This window comes from Oryx dammah, unplaced genomic scaffold, assembly GCF_014754425.2.
Source record: "Oryx dammah isolate SB20612 unplaced genomic scaffold, SCBI_Odam_1.1 HiC_scaffold_26, whole genome shotgun sequence".
NCBI lineage: Eukaryota > Metazoa > Chordata > Mammalia > Artiodactyla > Bovidae > Oryx > Oryx dammah.
The window spans coordinates 31,970,119-31,992,071 of record NW_024070210.1 but is presented as its reverse complement, the minus strand read 5'-3'; the positions used below and the strand labels follow the sequence as shown (position 1 = coordinate 31,992,071).

The 21,953-nt window shown below is 44.3% G+C and overlaps 1 protein-coding gene across 1 annotated transcript; it reads left to right on the top strand.

The window, feature by feature from the left end:
- The first annotated feature begins 8,150 nt into the window (after positions 1-8,150).
- Positions 8,151-20,306, top strand: DACT1 (dishevelled binding antagonist of beta catenin 1). The gene is made up of 4 exons (XM_040226342.1): positions 8,151-8,765; positions 10,938-11,070; positions 12,158-12,313; positions 16,304-20,306. Exons 1-4 carry the CDS (start codon positions 8,421-8,423, stop codon positions 18,082-18,084), a joined length of 2,415 nt encoding a protein of 804 aa, XP_040082276.1. The 5' UTR covers positions 8,151-8,420; the 3' UTR covers positions 18,085-20,306.
- Positions 20,307-21,953: the final 1,647 nt, after the last annotated feature.

Here is a 21,953-nt window from a genome sequence, read left to right as displayed (position 1 = left end):
TGCACAAGAACGAGAACCATGGGACCAGTAACTGGGGTTGAGAGGCTGAGAGAATCACTCCTCTGTTTTTTCTTCAGAGTAACTTCATCTCCCCATGTCAAGGTGTAGTGTAAGGATTGTGGGGAATTCTTTGTGCTTTTTGAATGCAAGGTGTATTATATAAGGTCTGTAAAAAGTTTTGGGGTACATTTAGAAAAAAGTGATAACAGTGCTAATAATATCTAATATGTATTGAGTGCTTATTATATGCCTGGCATTAATCTAAAGATGGGAATATAGCTCTAATCTGTAACTCTGTTTTATATCTGTTGACCCCCGAATTATCAAAACATTAATTTCTAAATGTGCCTTGTTCATAATCTTTTTATATTGTTAACCTGGGTGACGGTTTCATGAGAATTCATTAATTCTCTCTACTTTTGTGTCTTTAAATTTTTCATAATCAGAGGCCACGCTAAAAAAGGAAGGGGCCAAATAAACATTACCTAAATAATACCTCTGACAAATGATGAAGGCTAAGAAAGACGTCAACAGTTCTTCAGTATTTACTATGAGCCAATCCTTCACATACTGTCTGTGAACTAACTGCAATCGCCTTTTACAAATGAGGCAATTGAGGCTCAGAGAGGTTAAAGGAATTTTTAAGCAGTTGGATGCTGGTCAAAGCTTATGTATGCTCCTTCCAGCATACCATCTTGCTCTCCTGGTCCATATGGTTTCTACGGACAGGATCCCTGTGTTTGATCTTGGCAGCCCCAAGTGCCAGTAGGTGAAATCATAGTGCTACACTTCAAAAGTCTCTCTCCGACCTAGTTCAACACCAGATAAAGTGTTCTAAAAACAATATGACATGTATGCTTTAGGAAACATTTCAAAGAAAGATGGAGAAAACTGGCAAAGCAATGGTTAATGATAATTTGTCTCTGAGCGGAACGTCCTTCGCTGTGTGGGTATGAGCATGGAAGCATAGCATTTGGGACTGTGGGGCAACCAACATTTATTTCCAGACATTTCACAACCTCTCTTTAAGGTTAGATATAAGGCCCATTTTACGGATGAGAAAAAGGAGGCTGAGAGGTCCAAGTGGGCAGCACCAAGTGTTCGCTGAGTATTACCACGCCATGGAGTGTGGTGCAGCTGGAGTTCAAACCTGGCCTGTCCTGTCCCTCGGTGAACATCCTCTCACCCCAACAGTTAAGTGTTATGGTAGAATCGGATGCTTTCTTCTGTGCAAACACCATCTATTAAAGGCTGCAGAGGGTCAACCAAATTCCTCTGTGTGGCCTGGGAGGGGGAAGCGTTGAGTGTAACAAAATGGCAGCATTTCCTTGTCATGAAGCAAAACTTCCCCCACTCTGTTTGGATTTATTTGGTCTGCATGGACCAAACTGAACAGAAGTGAATTATCCCATCTGTTGTCAAAACCATCCTCCCTGACTTCAAAGAGTCCTGGCCCCCAGAGGGAGAGCCCCCCAGGGTGCAGAGAGAGATGGAAGCTCCTAGGCCTCCTGTCGCCGCTTCAGTCTCTGGAGGCTGGAGCCACTGCCTGTCATCCCAGCTGACTTCACTTTGAATCTGCAGCTCCTCACCACCCCCAGCCTTCCCCTCAGCTCAAACAGACGAGGCCCGATTTCTGTTTGAAGTGGATGTGCTACTCTTCACACGGTGGGCTCTCCACGGAGGTGCAGCGGGATTAGAGGAAACGGCTCCCCGTGGGGCGAGGCCACCTAAGCCTCCGGCGGCGGCGGCGGCGGCGGCGGCGGAGGCGACAGTCAGAGCTTTCAGCAGCTCAGGGGGCAATAGTGGCATTCTGGGTTTTTCCACAGGGGTCCCCAGGCCACCGAGGGATCTTAATTAAAGTGCCTTTGTGGGCCTTGGAGGCAAACACAGGCCCAGAACTCAGAGGGGGTTCTTGTTGTGAGTTCTGGTTCAGTTTCTCCCTAGTCTCAGAGGGACCTAGTTCATAGCAGCAAAGGAAATGAAACAACTGGGCCTACTGTCTAAATCCTAAAGCGAAAGTCTTGTTCACCTAATAACCCAGAGCCGTCCCTGCAGAGCATCTCCTGGTATTTCCTTTGCTGGTGCAGAAATGGTTGGGAAACCAAACTGGAAATTGCTCAAAGTAGAGCTTTCCTGGTGGCTCACTGGTAAAGAACCTGCCTGTCAATGCAGGAGATGCAGGTTTAATTCCCTGGGTTAGGAAGATCCTCTGGAGGAAGGCATGGCAACCCACTTCCATATTTTTGCCTGGAGAATCCCATGGACGGAGGAGCCTGGTGGGCTATAGTCCATGGGGTCGCAAAGAGTTGAACACAACTTAGCACGCACACCCCATGCATTGGAGTGATGCTTTCCCCTCCCTCAGATTATTCTGAGGAAAAGGTAATAAATAGATCTGTAAGGAAATTAGTTATCTTAAAGTTTAATTACATGCATTAGTTATTACCTTTTCCTGATGATAGATGAAAATTTTGAGTTATTTTGCTATAGGGCAAGTATCTCCCAATAGATATTTCAAATGTAGCTCTAAGCAAATATTTTTGAAAAAGATAATACAAAGTTAAATATAAAATTCACTTCTCTGTAAAAAATATTTTTTATGAAGATCAATTTTGTGTGTGTGTGTTTGATTTCATTTGAGTATTACTCTCTGGATAGAATCATAGAATATATCTGTTTTAAAAATATTATTTAAAAAAGAAAAATGAAGTCTGGGTGCCATTTTTTAATAGAATATCAATAATTATATTTTCTCATTAAGATGACACAATTAGATAGTATTAAAAGAAATATTAGCATTCAAGGATAATTTATATTGATGCCTTTCCCTCTGTTCTTAAAGTATGAAATTATTTACACATCCCTCTAATTGGCAGTTGTTTTAACAATTTGGAGATATATATATACATATATGTGGTATATATATACCTATATATATCACAAATATGTGCAATTGTTTAATTAGTGCCAATTTTCCTCCTAGACCTTAAGGTACCAAGAAGGTAGGGACTATATCTGATTTGTTTACCATTGTATGCCCAGTGCCAGACATGTCTTAGCTGCTCAAATATCTGTTGAATACATAAGTAATCACTCAAAGAGATGTAATGTAATAATGACGGTTCAGTTCAGTCACTCAGTTGTGTTCAACTCTTTGTGACCCCATGAATTGCAGCACGCCAGGCCTCCCTGTCCATCACCAACTCCCAGAGTTCACTCAAACTCACGTCCATCGAGTCGGTGATGCCATCCAGCCATCTCATCCTCTGTCATCCCCTTCTCCTCCTGCCCCCAATCCCTTCCAGCATCAGAGTCTTTTCCAATGAGTCAACTCTTCGCCTGAGGTGGCCAAAGTACTGGAGTTTAATAATGACGGTATATATTTGTTTTTATAAGAGTGCCTGCTTTGAATTTTTTCTCTTAATCAAGAGACTTGGGTAATAAATTTGGACTTTATGATTTTAAGAAAGCACTAATGTTTATCTACAAAAAAATATGACTGAAAATAGTCTATGGATTGTCACATCAGGTGTGCAATGGTTTACCAGTTCATACAATTGAGACTTTCAAAAATTGGTGACTGGTCCCAACAAATCAGAGTAAGGGTAAAATTTACTCAATATAATTGTTTAAAGAGGCTACTTGTAAGTGAAACACGTTTAAATTTTGCCTGGGGATGAAGTAGTCTTATTTCATGGTGTTAGTACCAGAGCAGGTAGTTCTAGGGAATTTGCACAGTTGCTGTGCTACACATTTCATCTATAAAGATGACCAGCTGACATGGCAGAGCTAAGGGACTGAAGTTCAAAGTTGGTGTAGACATCTGTGATTGACTGTAGGGAATGCCAGGCACTGCCAGACAGATGTGTTGGGAATTCCCCCCCAAACTTCATGGCATCACCTTGTGCTCACTCCTTCAAGAGAAATCTGGTGAAGGGGAACTTTAACAATGCTGAAAAAGAGCTAAACGGTAACCTTTTCTTCCAGGAATAAGGATGCCTCTGGTTGTACACAAGTCAGTGAGAGGAGAAGCTGTCTCATAGCCTTTCAGACAAGACCTGCATTGTCCAAGGTTGCTGTTTCCGCTGCCATTCCCTGGTTCCCCTCTGCCCTCAAAAGATTTGTAAAGTGGTCAGGGCCATGATGTTGCCCAGTTTTGCTACCAACTTTCTTTTCTCTTGATCTGTTGTTTCAATGTCTGCTTTCTTTCGTCTATGTGCTCACTGAAGCCTAATTGTGGGGGTCAAGCTATAATTAGTTTATATATGAAGTGGCTCTTCTGGCATTAGACTCAAATGGGCTTTGATGTCTGGCTGGAGCTTTGATCCCTGTCCCTCGAATGGTGGTCATCACCCCAACTCAAAAGACTGCCCTTTATTTTTTCCCCTCCTATTCGGAGACAGCTTTTCCCAATTACATCATTTGTTTGTTTGGCCATAAAAGCTGGAAGGCATCATTTTGTTGCATTGCTCTATAGCAAAATGTGCAATTGATGCTCCTTACTTTGCTGGGCTGCAAAAAAATGTTCACTTCTGGATAAGGCATTTGTACAATGATGCTCAGACTTTGTGGGGGTGCTGTTGGGAGTTGTTCTGCCCAAGGGCAAAGAATCAGACTGTGTCATCTGAGGGACCTTTCCTGGCTCTGCCTAGGAAATGTCTTTAAGTGTAAGCCACATGACCGTGATATATTCAGTCAAGATTCCTTTTCGTGCTGGCAACTTTATCTTACTCTCTAGATCCTCTGGGTGGCAGATCCACCCGTCTTTAATGTCACACATTCTGAGTGTCGATTAGCAGCCTTTCTGAGAAGACAGAGGCCTCCAGGGAAAGCAAAAGAACTAAAGAGAGCTGAGCAATACTAGAGAGCAGATAACAAAGTAGCATTGGTGGAGGAAGAAGCACCAGCACTTGCTTTAAAAAGAAAAGGAAAGAAAAATCAAAACAGTAGGGCGAAGTGAGATCCTGTTGCTGACAGGAAGGAGCAGCAAACAGTGGGTGATTACCTTCAACTGCTTCCCAAATACCGGCAACCAAAACAAAGACTCAAAGAGGAAAGAAAGCCTAAGAAAGAAAGACTAAATTGGAGAGGAGAAATAGGCTGTTGGGTTAAAAAGAGAATAGGGGCAACCCAACCAGGCACACTTAATCTGACAACATTAGTTTTCCTGGAAAAACAATTACAGCGTTGAGCTCCTTGCTTCTAACTTCACTTGACAGCCTGAGTTTGTTTTAATTGGCGCATGAATGAACAGCATTATTTATTAATGTGTAATGGATACTTTGGAAAGCATAACCTCTTTTCCTATTTGTGACCATTTTATTGGTGGAGCCATTTGAATACATTAGTTTTAATATTTAAACTTGCTGGGAACACTTTTTCATGGAGATGTACAAGCTGTTATGGCAAATGGTTTGCTTTGGGCTAATGAGCCAGCTCGAAGTTGCATTTGGTGAGGAGGGGGCTGGGGAGGTATAGAGGTTTGGAGACACAGTGACTTGTCTGTCTACTTTAACAAGATTTATTAGTAGTGTGTAAAAACATGTTTCAGCTTTTTTCCCCCCTCTCAACTATATAAATATAGTTGTCAATGTGTGATATAACACAGGCCCCCATAATAGACTCCACCCAGCCAGAAGGAATCTAATTCAGAACTAGAAAGCAAGAAACTTGCCTACAAATGAATAGCACGAGACGATGACAGAGAACAAAGGGGCGTGGCATTTGGCAAAGAGGACCAGTTATTATTCTTTAGCGCTTTACTAAAATTAGGAAGGAAAATTTAGTTCCTTTATTATCAAGTACTGTGTTTGGCACACAGTGGGCACAAAGCTTAGATGAGCTGAAGAGAATTAATTTTTTATGCTGAGGAGCACCCAAGCATAATTCCATTTTCACATTTTTAGATTTAAGATACAATCTGGTTAGTTATGAATCATGGTTGCAGTTATAGTTCCATTTATGTCTGTGAGGGCAGCACTGGGGAGGTCAATGAAGAGTGGCTAGAGAACTCTTGATTTTGCTTTTTGGTAAATGTGAAACTGACTATTTTTTGCAGAGATTAAGTTAGTTAGAAACTGTGTTAATGAAAAAACAATTTACAACCAACCTGCAGTTTCTTGAATGGTTGCAAAAGCATTGTCCTGAGTATAGTAATACTTATTGTTAGGTCACTCAGTCGTGTCTGACTCTTTGCGACCCCATGGGCTGCAGCAGGCCAGGCTTCCCTGCCCTTCACCATCTCCCAGAGTTTGCTCAAACTTATGTCCATTGAGTCGGTGATGCCATCCAACCATCGCTCCTCTGTCATCCCCTTCTCCTCTTCCTTCTGTCTTTCCCAGCATCAGGGTCTCTTCTAATGAGTCTTTTCCAGTAGTAACACTAAGAGAAAAATAATCACTGCCTTCAAGGAATCCTAATAATGTAATTGGAGAGAATGCTGCTGCTGCTGCTGCTGCTGCTAAGTCGCTTTAGTCGTGTCTGATTCTGTGCGACCCCGTGGACAGCAGCCCACCAGGCTCCCCTGTCCCTGGGATTCTCCAGGCAAGAACACTGGAGTGGGTTGCCATTTCATTCTCCAATGCATGAAAGTGAAAAGTGAAAGTGAAGTCGCTCAGTTGTGTCCGACTCCCACTGACCCCATGGACTGCAGCCTACCAGGCTCCTCCATCCATGGGATTTTCCAGGCAAGAGTACTGGAGTGGGGTGCCATTAATAGATACACATAAACACCTATGTACATAGTTATGTGTGTGCATACCCAGATAAATAACCATGCAAAGAGCATTTGGTAAGAATCAAATTCATGCAGTTGACTGGAATTCAGAGGAGAGAAGTGAATTGATCTTGGAGGGAAGAAGGTTGGCCTACACAGAGGGGAGAAAGGAAGAATTCTTAACAGGAGTAAGAAGCTTAAGAAAGGTCTAAGTCTTAAATAATGATAGAGAATGCATACAACATTGTGCCTGAACTTCAGCAAACTGCAACTGGCTGAATTCAATTTCTGAGCTCCTGGATGTACTGCTTTTAAAACAGATATGGTACTTTTCCATGGACAAGCTGGCGAGAGGCATTTCCAGACCCCATCTCACTGAAATGCCCTGAGACCAGTGTCCCAAGCATAGATGACAATATTACAAATGCAACCGCAGGGGAAAAGTTTGTTAAGTCCTTCTGGAGGAAGAAAAGAAAGATACAACTTAACTCACATAACCTTTAGTCTCTCTGTGCCTGCGCCATTGTAAACAGACCATATATATATGTTATATACTGTATATTATTATAATTCTTACAACAGGCACCTTGTTAGTAGTTCCATTTACGGAGGCACAGAGAGGTGAAGTTACTTTGCCTGCGCAGCTAGTCTTGGCAGGAAAGGGGATTCAAATTCAGGCAATCCGGTTTCAGAGCTCCTGTGCTTGCAGACTAAATAACAATAAAAAACTCTTAACAAAAAAATCCAAAGCGCGCAAGCGCACGCGCACCGCCTAAGCCCGGAGCTTGTAGAATTGATGCAACCGCTGGCTGTACAGCGACATCCTCCTGCCTAATTTTAAATGCCTTCCATGAAAAGATTAAAACAAACAGCAACAAAACCAAGAGTTCAACAGTTTTCGGACAACGCTGCACTGTGCCTTGTAGAGCTTGCCTTTACAACTTGGAGTCACAAAAGCCAACTCCAAGAAAAAGTCTTTGAATACACTCGCAGTACCTTACTTGGTAAGGTGGAAGAAACCTAAACCAGCCTGAGTGGATGCGAACAGTGGACTTGTGGGGAAAGGGTTAACATGGTGGGCTGCAACTCGGTCGAGTTTCGGAAAGTTCTCTGGGGAGCCCAACTGCTGCGTCCCTTGGCGGACCCTGCCAGCGAAGCCGGCTGTAACAGGATGCTGGGGCTCGGGGTGCTCGCCCCTGGCTTTGTGCGATTGTAAAGAACCAATAAGAAGCGAGGCAAAAACTGGGTGCCGTAAACCCGAAAAGGGGGCGAGGAGGCCCGCGGGGAAGAGCGGGGGAGGAGAGAGGGAGGAGCGGGGAGGGCCAGGCGAGCAGGAGGCCGGCGCCGAGCGCGAGCGGCGCCCCTGACACTAGAGGGGGAAGCCGAGGGGGAGCGGGCCTCGCAGCCGAGGGGCCGGCGCGGGGAGGGGGTTCGCCTGGCCGCCGCGCGTGACGTAGCGCCGGGCAGGGCGTTATCAGCTGCGGGGCCGCGGCGAGGGACGCGCGGCGACAGCGGACGGCGCCGCCCGGGACCCGGACGGCTGCAGCCCGGGGCCGCGCGCGGGTCCTGAGCGCTCCGGGTCCCCGCCCCCGCCGCCGCGCCCTGCCGCCGGGAGGCATGAGCCCGAGGCCGCAGCCCTAGCGCCCGCTCCTCCGCCCGGGCGGCCCGGCTGCGGGGACGGGTGCGAACGGCCGGGTTGGGGGCCATGAAGCCGAGTCCGAGCGGGACGGCTAAGGAGCAGGAGCCGCCGGCGCCGGCCCGGGGAGAGCAGCGCACGGCGGAGCCTGAGGGGCGCTGGCGGGAGAAGGGCGAGGCGGACACGGAGCGGCAGCGCACCCGCGAGCGGCAGGAGGCCACGCTGGCCGGGCTGGCGGAGCTGGAGTACCTGCGCCAGCGCCAGGAGCTGCTGGTCCGGGGCGCCCTGCGCGGCACGGGGGGCGCGGGGGCCGCTGCAGCCCGCGCCGGGGAGCTGCCGGGGGAGGCGGCGCAGCGCAACCGCCTGGAGGAGAAGTTCTTGGAGGAGAACATCTTGCTGCTGCGGAAGCAATTGGTAGGTCGTGTCCGGAGGTGGGGCACGGTTGTCCCTGCAGGCGGGCCGGGGGTCGGGCAGGTGGTCCGTGGTGGGTGCCTCTAGCTAGGAGCAACCCTCTGGCTTCCCGGGACCCCCGCCCGGCCCTTCCCTGATCTGGGTTCCTGCGGGTCCCCGGGGGCGCGTGGGTTGCCGACGCCCACGCGATCCCGGCGTGTGCCCGCTTTGTGTCAGGTGAGAGGCCGGAGACCCCGCGCAGACTGCCCGGGCGAGGGTGGCGCTCTCTCCTCCAGCCCTGCCTTCGGGATTCTTGGAGTCTTCTGGTCGGAACCTCCAATCCCTCTAGTTAGACGAATGCCTGCCCTCTCCCCGAAGGTTTGCAAACCCTCCTTTAAAATAGCATTTCTTTGGAGGGCTTCTTGGCTTCAGGTCCTCCCGCCGAGAGGGGACAAAAGCCGAGGAGGGGACTTTTGGGGCGCGATTGACTGTCCAGTGCCGAATTTTACTATTACACGGAAGCGGCCGCGGGGAGCCCTGCCTGCCCCTCCCTGGGCTCCCCGCCTCCAGCCTGCCAGGTTTTGCCTACTCTGCTGCTTAATTTCAGATAGAAGCCCTTTGTATAAGGCGGCTAAAACAGATGCACATGATGGAAATTTGGCTGGAGAAAGTGTCCCCTCCTCTCATACGTACTGCTCGTTGTGACTTGAGGTGGAGGTGGGCGGAAGGGAAAACCTCCTCTCAGGGAGCATTTATCTTATTGGATTTGTGTCAGCATCTCAGACATTCTCTACCGTCTTCATTAACGGGGAAGAAAAAGAACTTTGACGCTTAATGTATTGATGAAACGCTTTGACCCACCCTCAGAGAAATGGCGGCAGCTTTGTTTCCATGACCTCAAAAATTTAGTTTTGAAAACAGAAAAAAAAAAAAAAATCCTTATCTGACCATGTGATACTATCTGAAACTAGAAACATACTAGATAATGTCTCTCCTGCTAACAGAGTGATGCCTTGTGGTTGTCAAGTGTTTTCTTGTATTATCTTTTTTTCAGATAATTTGTCTCTCTTTTTGAGCATCAAAGTGATTTTACTTGTTTGGTTCATTTTTTCCTGAAGAAACTCGTTCTAACAACAAGCATGTTACGTGTGCAAGCTTTTTAAGTTCAAGGACAGACAGGAGGAACAGATACTCATATGCATCTGTTCTGTAAGGCTGTGTGGAAGTAGTGGTTTGTGCAATACCTCAGGTTTGGCATTTTGCTGTGGTTTTTGGTAGCAGACTGATTTGAGTCAATTGTTGCTGGTTGTGCCTGGTCACTGACATTCTGTGCATTGTCTTATACAATAGCACCTTATTGTCTTCAGGAATCTCACAATTGTGAGTGGCACATTCCTGTTGTTCCCTGGAGAGGAGCAAGACAGCATGTCAGGAGAATTCCCGTCCAGTCAGTGTTTGTGGTACTATTTTCATTTGTAGACTTGGCATTTGTGATTTGAACCAGATGCCTTTGAGTTTTCTTCTTTTTTTTTTTTTCCTTCCCAGCAATAGGAAGCACTAGGTGGCGGTGTGACTTAGCACTACAGTCTGTCACCTTTGGAAACCCGAGTTGAGTTCAAATCTTGATGGACCTTCCCTTGAGGGTTTTGGATTCTGCCAGCTCACATTATACTTGGCACTGGCTATTAGCATTAGTTTCTCACTTTCAAAGGCCCTAAGACTGATTAAACCCCACAAAGTGACTAATAGAAATCAAAACTCTGCAGGACATTTGGCCAGAAAATCTCACCTAAGAAAGATTATAGTGTATTGTAGGAACTCTGTTACACTCTGACTTCAAATTAAAGAGTCTACTGTGAAGTACTGTTTTGTAATAAATTGGCTGTACACAGAGGTGTTTTTTTTTTTTTTAATCTCAGTGGGTTTTTCATATCCCTACCTATAAAAAGTAAGTTTGTATATATATTAGCTGAAACAAAAAGCAAGTCTTGTTTGTATGAAGAAACTTTATATCACTGCAAAATGTGAGAACGTGGAATTAAACAGGACATATTCTTGATGTTTTTCTTTACTTCAGGTCATCCAGTAAAGTTTTGGTTTTGGAAAATTTAGGGAACTCTTTAGATGGTAATTTGAATAGTTAGAGCCAACTTTGGTTTTTTTTTTTCCCCCCTTTCTCTGTTTCTTCCTCATCAGAATTGTTTGAGGAGAAGAGACGCTGGTTTGTTGAACCAGTTACAGGAACTCGACAAGCAGATAAGTGACTTGAGACTGGATGTGGAAAAGACATCTGAAGAGCGCCTGGAGACAGACAGCCGCCCCAGCTCAGGTGAGGGTGGGGGCACGAGGAGAAATTCTGCTGTCATGAGTTCTATCTCAGCCCCCTGTGCTTTGCATTCTCAGACCTGCAAAGGACAATGGAGTTTGTTTCTGGTTCAGAGAGTCTACAGCTAACCAAAACCAGAAAAGTCTGTTATTCAGTTGTATGACAGGGAAACAAAATCAGGCAATAAATTTATTGAAATAGAGTTGATTTACAGCATTGTGTTAATTTCTGCTGTATAACAAGTGATTCAGTTATTTGTATATATATTCTTACCTGTTATGGTTTATCACAGGATATAGTTTCCTGTACTGTACAGTAGGATCTTGTTGTTTATCCATTTTCTTTTTTTTTTAATTGATTTTTAATTGGGGGAAAATTGCCATCCATTTCCTGTGTAATGATTTGTATCGGTCAATGCCAGACTCCCAATCTATCCCTGCCCACCATTTCCCAGCAACCACAAGTCTGTTCTTTTATGTCTGTGAGTCTATTTCTGTTTCCTAGATGAGTTCATCAGACAACAAAATTTTTAATAATGAGACTCATCTGACTGAAGTCCCCTGAGTTTAAAAATAAAAGCTTTTATGCAAATTTCTGGAAGCATGATCCTCCTTTGAAACTTGAGAAAGTCAGAACAGGGCTAGAAAATTAGTCACACTTCAACTTCCTGAGACCACTTCAAAAGTTTTCTTTTTTCCTTTTAAACCATTTGGCTCCTTACATAGATTTGTTTTTCTCTTCAGGTTATTTTTTCTGAAATGTTTGTGAAAAAGTTGACACTCTGACAGATCTGAAGTCTCTTTCCTTGCCCATCTTTAAAGGTGGGGTCAAGGAGGAAGGTCAGTTTGAGAGTGAGAGTACTCTCAACTTTGAAACGTACTTGTAGTTATGGGCTCTTTGCCTTTTTCTGAGGATTGCTGGAAATGAAACCCTAAAGTCAAGACACTATCTCATGAACCAAAATTGCCATCCCTCCCTCCATATTCTCTCTTTTCTCTCTTTTGTACATGATTACTCCTTTTCCTTTTAAGCACAAATATGTGTTTTTGCTTGACATGATCTTAATCTTAAATGATGTTTTGATTTGTAGGGTTTTATGAACTGAGTGATGGGGCTTCGGGATCCCTGTCTAATTCCTCGAACTCGGTCTTCAGTGAGTGTTTATCCAGTTGTCATTCCAGCACCTGCTTCTGCAGCCCCTTGGAGGCAACCTTGACTATCTCAGATGGTTGCCCCAAATCTGCAGGTAAGACTTTTTAGAACTGACATTTAAAAAATTGATTTTCAATTGGAAGATAATTGCTTTACAGCATTGTCTTGGCCTCTGTCATACAACAATTTCAATCCTGCATAAACATACATATGTCCCCTCTCTCTTGAACCTACTCCCACTGCACACCATCCCACCCTAAGTTGCCACAGAGCACTGCATTGAGCTCCCTGTGTTATATAGAAATTTCCCGTTAGCTATCTGTTTTACATATGGTAATATATATGTTTCAATGCTACTCTCTCAATTGGTTTCACCCTTTCCTTCCCGCTATATCCAAAGTCTGTTCTCTATATCTGCTTCTCTATTCCTGTCCTGCAAGTAGGTTCATTGGTACCATTTTTCTAGATTCCATATATATGCATTAGTATATGATATTTGTTTTTCTCTTTCTGACTTACTTTACTATATAACAGGCTCTAGGTTCATCTTGGAGAAGGCAATGGCACCCCACTCCAGTACTCTTGCCTGGAAAATCCCATGGATGGAGGAGCCTGGTGGGCTGCAGTCCATGGGGTCACTAAGAGTCGGACACGACTGAGCGACTTCACTTTCACTTTTCACTTTCATGCATTGGAGAAGGAAATGGCAACCCACTCCAGTGTTCTTGCCTGGAGAATCCCAGGGACGGGGGAGTCTGGTGGGCTATGGGGTCCCACAGAGTTGGACATGACTGAAGTGACTTAGCAGCAGCAGGTTCATCTACCTTCCTAGAACAGACTCAAATGAGTTCCTTTTTATGGCCGAGTAATTTTCCATTGTGTATATGTACCACAACTTCTTCATCTACAGAATTGATAGACATTTTTAATTGGAAGGGGTCAAAGGTCCTTAAAAGTTGTCTGGCTTCAGCCCCTTCTACTGATAAAAAACAAAGGCAGAGAACTTCATCTGCTTTTTGCCTTCAGTGACATAGCTGTGTCTAGATCAAGATCACCACTATTCCCAGTCCTTTTTGGGTGTTACCTGGCTTTATATCCTGATGGTAGCAACATAGTTTATCTTTAGAAATCCTGTCCCAATATTATAGATCTTGAGCTCTGTTTCTAAATCGTTGCTGTTAGCTTGTTTGCATTTTCAAGATTACTTTAGATCTGCTTTCTTCTTCCTTTCATCATTTAAAGTTAAGGCTTCCCTGGTAACTCAGTCGGTGAAGAATCCTCCTGCAATGCAGGAGACCGCCTGCAATGCAGGAGACCCAGGTTTGATTCCTGGGTCAGGAAGATCCCCTGGAGAAGGATATGGCAACCCACTCCAGTATTCTTGCCTGGGAGATCCCATGGACAGAGAAGCCTGGCAGGCTACAGTCCACGGGGTCAGAGGAGTCGGACATGACTAGTGGTTAGTGACTAAACCACCACCACCAAAGCTTACATCAAGTTAAATATATCTGTCAGCCTGCTTAAGTGCTGCTTGGCTCTTCTGGTGGCAGTGGCCCCTCCGTGTTCTCCAGAATGCCTTGCATGATGGCAGCTCTCTCTTCTTTTAGCAGGTGGACTGGGTTAGATCCCCTCGACCATTTCCCCCATTCGGGGCTATTATTGCAGTGATGTCTAGAGAGAATCATGCCATTGTTGGTTCTGGAAGAGTTTCTCCATTTCCACTATGTGTCTCACACACTGCTGTATGCTCTGCATACATTTCTCTGCTTTGAATCCTGCACACAGTTCTGCAAGGTGCAAGTGTTGTCAGAAACTTATGTATCAGAAAATGGAGGCCTGGTGAGGTTAAGTTTGGTAAGTTGCTTAAGACTATATATAGTGAGTAAGTGGCAGAGGCAGGGTTCAAGCTTAGGACTAACTGCCAGATGCTTGTTTTTCCACCACACTAAGGGAATTCAGAAAGTGTTGTGTTCACCCTTCTCATCAAACAGGAGGAATTTGGTTTTACATGCCTTTTGTCAGAGGCTCCTGGTTTGCTGAATGGCAGAGTTGTTGCTGAAATTTGGGACATCTTCCTTAGTTCTGATTTAGTGTGATTCTTCAGAAGAGCAGAGAAAATACAGAGATTAGAGGAGGCAATAGGTTCTGGCACAAGTCACTATACCCTTGGTTTTATGTATTGTCCACTTAGGTATAGGCTGAATTTCTGAGGTCTAGGTAGGGCAAACATAACACCAAACAACTGAGGCTGCTAATCAGCTGGTGTCTCTGTAGTGTACGTTGTTAGCAGCAATCATTTGGGGAAGCACAGATCTGTGTTATCTAGAGTGTCTGGGTCTCAAGTTCATTGGTAATTGCTGCCTTTCATTCTGCAGATTTGGTTTCAGAGGGAAATTTTATAAACCCATTAAAGGTCCTTTGGTATAGGTTTTCCTTAAGGACAGACTCCTCTATCCCAAATGTCACATCTTCTCATAATTGAGACAGTTGGGTTGGCCTTTGGGGGCTGGGATGTCTGTCTTGTTCCTTAACTCTAGAAAAGAGGGAATAGGGATGAGAGGTGTCATGTAGGTAAATGTGGCTTTCAGTAAGATAAGGATAGGCCTTGGGGTAGTGAGGAAGAATGAGCACAGATATTAGCTAGAGAGATTTCCCCTTCTTACAACAAACTGTTTATTGGGAGTGGAAATGGAATTGGGGACATGACACATTTATTTTATAATAAACTTTTGTTTACGAATGAGTATCATTTCTGGGTCTAGACTGACCCTGCCACCGAGACTGCTAATAATCATTGAAATTCACAGCGCTTTCCTTTAAACAATTAACATAGAATTTAGCACATAGTAGGTTTTCAATATATGAGTGAATAAATATAATTATAATGGAAAGCAAATTAAATAGGGACAAAAACTTTGATCTTCTCTAACTAAAAGTCACTCAGAGGATTTGATATTTATAATATATACCAGGAAAAGAGATCAGAATAATCTAATTAAGCAAGGAAGCTTGATTTCATTGTATTTTGGCATCTATGTTTTTGAGATGTGGAAATTTTATTCATTACTACTCCTCAATCTTTTAAAGCCTCATCAAAAATTCCTTCATAAAATATTGTGCTATATTTTTTAGTATCACTATTAAAAACATAAGGTGATTATTATTTAAATTTAGTCTTGATTGAAATTAGATTAGTTTCCCTGACCTTTTAATTGACAGTTATATTCAAACACATGTCATTAAGAATTAGGTCTAAAAAAAAATTCAAAATGAGGAGAAAGCCCATGAAAGTATGGTTTATCTCAAGTACTTAAAGGGAAACCAGGAATAGAACACAGAAGGGAAAGTGGCCCGGAGAAAGAATGGCTCAAAAAATGTTTATTTTTCCAGTTATAAAGGCAGTACATATGTGAAAGTGAAGTTGCTCAGTCGTGTCTGACTCCTTGTGACCCCATGGACTGTAGCCTGCCAGGCTCCTCAGACCATGGAATTTTCCAGGCAAGAGTACTGGAGTGGGTTGCCATTTCCTTCTCCAGCATACTTTTATTGAAAAGTTAGAAAATAGAAAAAGAAGAAAGTACCATTACTTTTCCCACCACTTTGAGATGCTACTGTTAGCATCTTCGCATGCTTCATTTCAGACTTTTTTCTTTGACTATATCCAGTCTTAGTAAAATTATAAAATTATGATTTTCACTCCACTTTAAAGTGTTTCCCATATATTATTCAATAGTTTGAAAGCATTTTTAATGCCTGAATAAGAGTTATATCTTGTTGAAAATTCCTTTGTTGATTTTTTTTCCCTCATCTAGTAGTATGAACTGTATGTGAAATAGTAGAGTAGCTTGTCTTGTATTTGTTGATTCTTTGTTATTCTCTCACTACACCTGAATTTGTCTTCATAGAAACTGGCCTGATCAAGCTGGTGCTGACCAGTTCATTTCTTCAGAGTGTACCTTTAAATGTTTTTCAGATCTCATAGGATGGCTGGAATATAAAGAAGGCCATTGTGAAGACCAGGCCTCAAGGGTAGTCGACTGTTGCCCCTCCACACCACAATCTAATTTCCTTGCTGTCATTGCAGATGTGAATCCCAAGTACCAGTGTGATCTGGTGTCTAAAAATGGGAATGATGTGTATCGCTACCCGAGTCCACTTCATGCAGTGGCTGTGCAGAGCCCAATGTTCCTCCTTTGCCTGACTGGCAACCCCCTGAGGGAAGAGGAGCGGCTTGGTAACCATGCCAACGACGTTTGTGCGGCATCTGAGCTGGACACCGTCAAGACAGACACTAACTTACCATCTCCAAGCAGTTTGTGGTCTGCTCCCCATCCTTCATCCAGCAAGAAGATGGATGGTTACATTCTGAGCCTAGTCCAGAAAAAAACCCACCCAGTAAGGACCAACAAACCGAGGACCAGTGTGAACGCTGACCCCACGAAGGGGCTTCTGAGGAATGGGAGCGTTTGTGTCAGAGTGACTGGGGGTGTCTCACAGGGCAACAATGGGAACCTTAAGAATTCGAAACAGGTGCCTTTGCCCTCTGGAGGCATCCCTTCTTTGGACAATGGGGCCTTCTCCCCACCAAAACAGTGGTCAAAAGAATCAAAGCCAGAACCTCTGGAAAGCAAGAGGTTGCCCGCGCCTGAAGGCTGTTCTCCAGGCACTGCTGCCGAACTTCAAGGTAAGCATCTGCCCAAAACCGCCAAGCCTGTCTCCCAGGAACATGCGCGGTGTCCCCCCGCTGGGACCGGGGAGTCCTCTAAGGAAAGCGGGCAGATCCCAGCTGCCTCTCCGAAAGAGAGCCCTGGGAGGGTCCTCGCACCGCTGCAAGAGAACAAAGTGGTCCAGCCACTGAAAAAGGTGCCACAGAAAAACAGCCCGCAGGCAGGCACTCTGGCGCCCCCTCCCGCCGCCTCAGCCCTGCTGCCCCCCACTTTCCCGGCGGAAGAGCGGCCGGCCCTGGATTTCAGAAGCGAGGGCTCCTCTTCTCAGAGCCTGGAGGAAGGGCCCCTGGGGAAGGCGCCGGCCGTCCTGGCGCCGCCTCCGGGGGTCAGGCCGCCCCGGGGTGCGCGCCCCGCAGCCGCCCCGAGGGGCTCCGCCGGGAAGCACCGGGCGCCGGCTGTCCACGGGCCGGAAAGTGCTCTGCCCGCCGTGAGGGAGAAGGCCCGGGCGGCCAGCAAGAAGTGTCGGTTCCCCGACGACACGGATACAACTAAGAAACTGCGGCGAGCCCCGGCCAAGGCGCGGCGGGGCGGGGGCGGCCAGCCGGACGCGGGGCTCCCCAGCCGGCCGCTGGGGGCGGGCCACCGCGCAGGGAGCCGGGCGCACGGCCACGGCCACGGCCGGGAGGCGGTGGTGGCCAAGCCCAAGCACAAGCGCACCGACTCGCGGCGGTGGAGGTCGGCCGCCGAGGTGTCGTACGAGGAGGCGCTGCGGCGCGCGCGGCGGGGCCGGCGGGAGCCCGCGGGGCTGTTCGCGGCCGGGCCTTACGCCAGCCCCTACGCGTACGCGGCCAGCGACTCCGAGTACTCGGCCGAGTGCGAGTCCCTGTTCCACTCCACCGTGCTGGACACCAGCGAGGACGAGCGCAGCAACTACACCACCAACTGCTTCGGCGACAGCGAGTCCAGCGTGAGCGAGGGCGACTTCGTGGGCGACAGCACGAGCACCAGCGACTCGGAGGAGAGCGGGGGCCTGATTTGGTCCCAGTTCGTGCAGACGCTCCCCCTGCAGCCGGTCCCGGCCCCCGACCTTCGCCACAACCCCACCAAAACCTTCGTCAAGATTAAGGCCTCACACAACCTCAAAAAGAAGATCCTCCGCTTTCGGTCGGGCTCTTTGAAACTGATGACGACCGTCTGAGGCACATCCTCCGTGTAGAGAGTGGGGCTTTCTTGCTCCCGACCAGTCGGTGGTGTCTTCCGTTTTCGTGGGTAATAATGTCCCGGAGTGCTTTCCTTTGGTTAAGAGAAAACCGAGGTGAATTTTTGTCTCATCTTCGTCATGTATGGACACTAGTGCCTTTAATGGAAGGTAAAGAATGTTTTTTTTTTTTTTGCTGGTTAAAAGTGAATATTGAGTTTCTAATGGTGGTGACAGTGAGTGAATTTTGTGGTATCAGATGATTTTTCTTTGAAATGGTCTGAGCATCTGTGAAGGCACAGGTTTTGATGTTCAGGTGTTAAGTGGATGAGACCTTTTGATCTGGAGGTCAGGTGGATGGCATTTGAGGACATGCATTTGCTTCCTTGGTTCTTCAGGGCAGCGTCGCCATGAGGGTTTTCCTGTTGGGGATATCACATACAGTTGTGTGAAGCAGATACAAGGGGCAGTCGTGGTTTTCTGTCATTTTTTATATATTCTGCTTTTCTCAGATGTAGCCCCATTCTGTTTTCTTCTCAGAACTGTTTGGTTTACTGGACTCAGAACTTGAAGACCACACCCTACATCCAGAAAAGTGATCTGGGTAGGGAGGCTGGTAATACCTTAAAAGGATTCGCTAAAACCTTTGCCACCCTTGGTGCCTAGGCCCTGGTTATAGTAACCCCTTCTAGGGCCATTTACCCAACATTGATGCCTTTTTCCCTCCTCTCTAATTTACAGCAGATCCAACCATTCCTCCCTTGGAGACTTGCCTTTGGTATAACTTTTCTTCATTGGGTGCAGAGAAATTCACTCCTAATGAAATAACTCTTGGGTGCAACTCCAAGCTCAGAACTGCTCACAGAGCACTGTGCCATCTAAACATTAGCCCAACATATTAGTGCAATCCAGTCCAGATTGGACCACTGACCCTGTCTCGGAAGGGCTTTTTTTAAAAAAAAATTTTTTGGTAAACAGTATTGTGTAAAATTGCTTTTTTATACCAATATATGCATGTTTTGTGCATGAGTAGTATTTGTTTTGATATTCTTGTTGATGTTAAATGACTGTATGATATAAACAGTATGTGTTTTTATATATCTTTGTGTAAATTTAATATAACACATTATATACTGTAATAAACGATTTGTTTTCCTGCTGTTAAGTTTGTTATTTGGGTATAAAACCAGATGTTTACACCTATAAATCTTGTGCTGATTATTGTGGGATTTATATTAGGCCTATTCTAGCATTTGAAATATTATTTACAATAATTAAGGCAGATTTTAAGAGTATTTGAACGGATAGTACATAAACAAATGAGGACAAGCAATTCACTTGTTGAGAATGGCTAAGGTGCTTTAAAATTGAAGGTATGTTTAATAGAGTTCTTCTAAGGAAAATATTTCTGTGAAAACCTCCTCTTGCCCCCAACTTCTAAGTATGAAAAATTTTCAACATGGAAAAGTTGAAAGGATAGTACAATAAACACCTGTGTAGCCACCACCTAGATTCAACAATTGTTAACATTTTGCCATGCATGCTTTAACACTCTGTATAAATAGATTAAACCATATTGCTGGTTTTGTGGGTTGAAGACAGATTTTGGTAATCTTCCCTCTCCCTACTACACTACTACATTATTTTAGAGTAAATTTCAGGCATCATGATGTTTCATTTACAAAAACCAGGTATTTCCTAAGAACAAGGTGATTCTCCTATATAACCACAACACCATGATCACACCTAATGAAAACTGACAATAATTCTTAATATCAAATGTTTAATCTCTATTCAATAACTTTCCAATTTGTTTCAGGATTTTTAAATAGCAGCTTCACTGCTCCCTGCAACCAGGATTCAGTCAGTTATACTCTGCATTTGGTTATAGATCCCTAGTCTTAGAATTTGTTGTTGTTCAGTTGCTCAGTCATGTCCGACTCTTTGCAACTCCATGGACTGCAGAACACCAGGCTTCCCGGTCCTTCACCATCTCCTGGAGTTTCCTCAAACTCATGTCGATTGAATCGGTGATGCCATCCAACCATCTCGTCCTGTGTTGTCCCTTCTCCTCCTGCCTTCAGTCTTTCCCAGCGTCAGGGTCTTAATCTTAGAATAGCCTCTCCATGTTTTTACAATGACATTTGGTTGTTAAAGTCAGCACAGTTGTCTTGTAGAAGAGCTGCATTCTGGATTTGGTTGTTTCTTTATGTTGGTTTTTTTTTTTTTAAAGACATCTTCTAGTCCCTCTATTTCCTGTAAACTGTGAGGGCTTGATTGGATTCAGGTTAAACATTCTTGGAAAGAAAATTTCACTAGTGACCTTGCATACTTTTATTGCTTCACATCAAGAAACAGAATATCAGGTTACCTACTATTACTGAATTTAAGAGTGATCTCTCGGTCAAGTTAGTGAGCAGAGCCTTCTCCACTGTAAAGGTTTTGTTTTTCCTCTTTGCAGATGGTTAGTATTTGTGAGTGATTCTTTGGCACAGTGTGGATATCCTATTCTTCATAACTTTTGACTTAATGGCTTGAGTTTACTTTGCTGATCCTTGCCTGAATCAGTTATTGCCTTGGGGATGCAACATGGTGGTTTTCTAAATATCTTTCCTTCTACTTTTATTGGGTGACATTATACAAAAAGGAGCTTTCCGTATTTTTTCCCTTTCTCTCTTTAAACGATCATGGTGAATTCTTGGATTTTTTACTCATTTAATACTTAATAATCACTTATGTATATTGTTCTTTTTGATGCTCAACATGTCCCAAATTTGGCCAGTGAGAGGATAAATTGTCTTTAAAAGGAGACTGTGGAGTCAGGTCATTCTCATTCATATATTTATTATGAAATTGTACTCTATTAAAATGATTTTTCAGATGCTAAATTTCAATGTAACAAAAATCTGGTAACTATCCATTTTTTTTATTCTGTCTTGGAAATGATCTCTTTTTCTGTATTTCTCTCTTATCTCTATGAAGGCTTTTAACTTTGGAACTATAGCAAATTATTTCTCTGAGGCTTATAAAGATAAGGCTTTTTTTCCCCCCCCAACAAGACTTCTTTTCTTAACAAGACACCTCAGACACCTTTTGAAAATGTAGAGTTGCTAGTCTTTTCATATTTGTATGTTTTTACATGTAGTCATTCTTCTTTGACTAGAATTTCTTTGGTTGCCTGATTAAATCTAAGCCAAGGACAAACAAGCAGATGATCTGACCATCTTTTCTAATGCTGTGTGTGATCCAATCTCCAATCTCTTTGGGAGCAAGTTACAAAGTTTATTGTGTAAGGCAACTGTGACCTGCAGTCAGTTCTTGAATCATGTACAGGTTGTTCTCAATAACCACAGAAGGGGAACTCTTTCTAAAGACCTTCTGAATAATTACATTTTAGGTGACAGAAGACCAAAGAAAGAGAAGTGAGAAAAACAGGATTTTCAAAGAACCTTGGGTTTGTCTGCCTCTGTCTGTTGCTTGACTTAGCTGTAGCTAACAGTTATACTACTAGAAAACTGGAAAATTGGATTTTAGAAAATTGGATTTTGTCCATTATTTTCAATGACAAATATACCTGCTTTTGTTATTTCAAACAAAATAACTCTTTAAAATATTTTTTCTTTATTTAAATAAATTACAAATTCTCATTGTCAGAAAGAAAAACTGTCAGTTTATATACAGATGTTTGCACTCTTAATCTTCCTCAAATCCTACCCTTTAATAATGTTGGTGTGTATATTTCCATATTGTATTATGTGTACAAACAAATATATTATCACTATCTTTTTTCTTCAAAACCAAGTCCCAGTCTATATTTATCATTCTGTTACTTCTTTCATTTCGTGAATATAATTCTCTGCTTATAATGG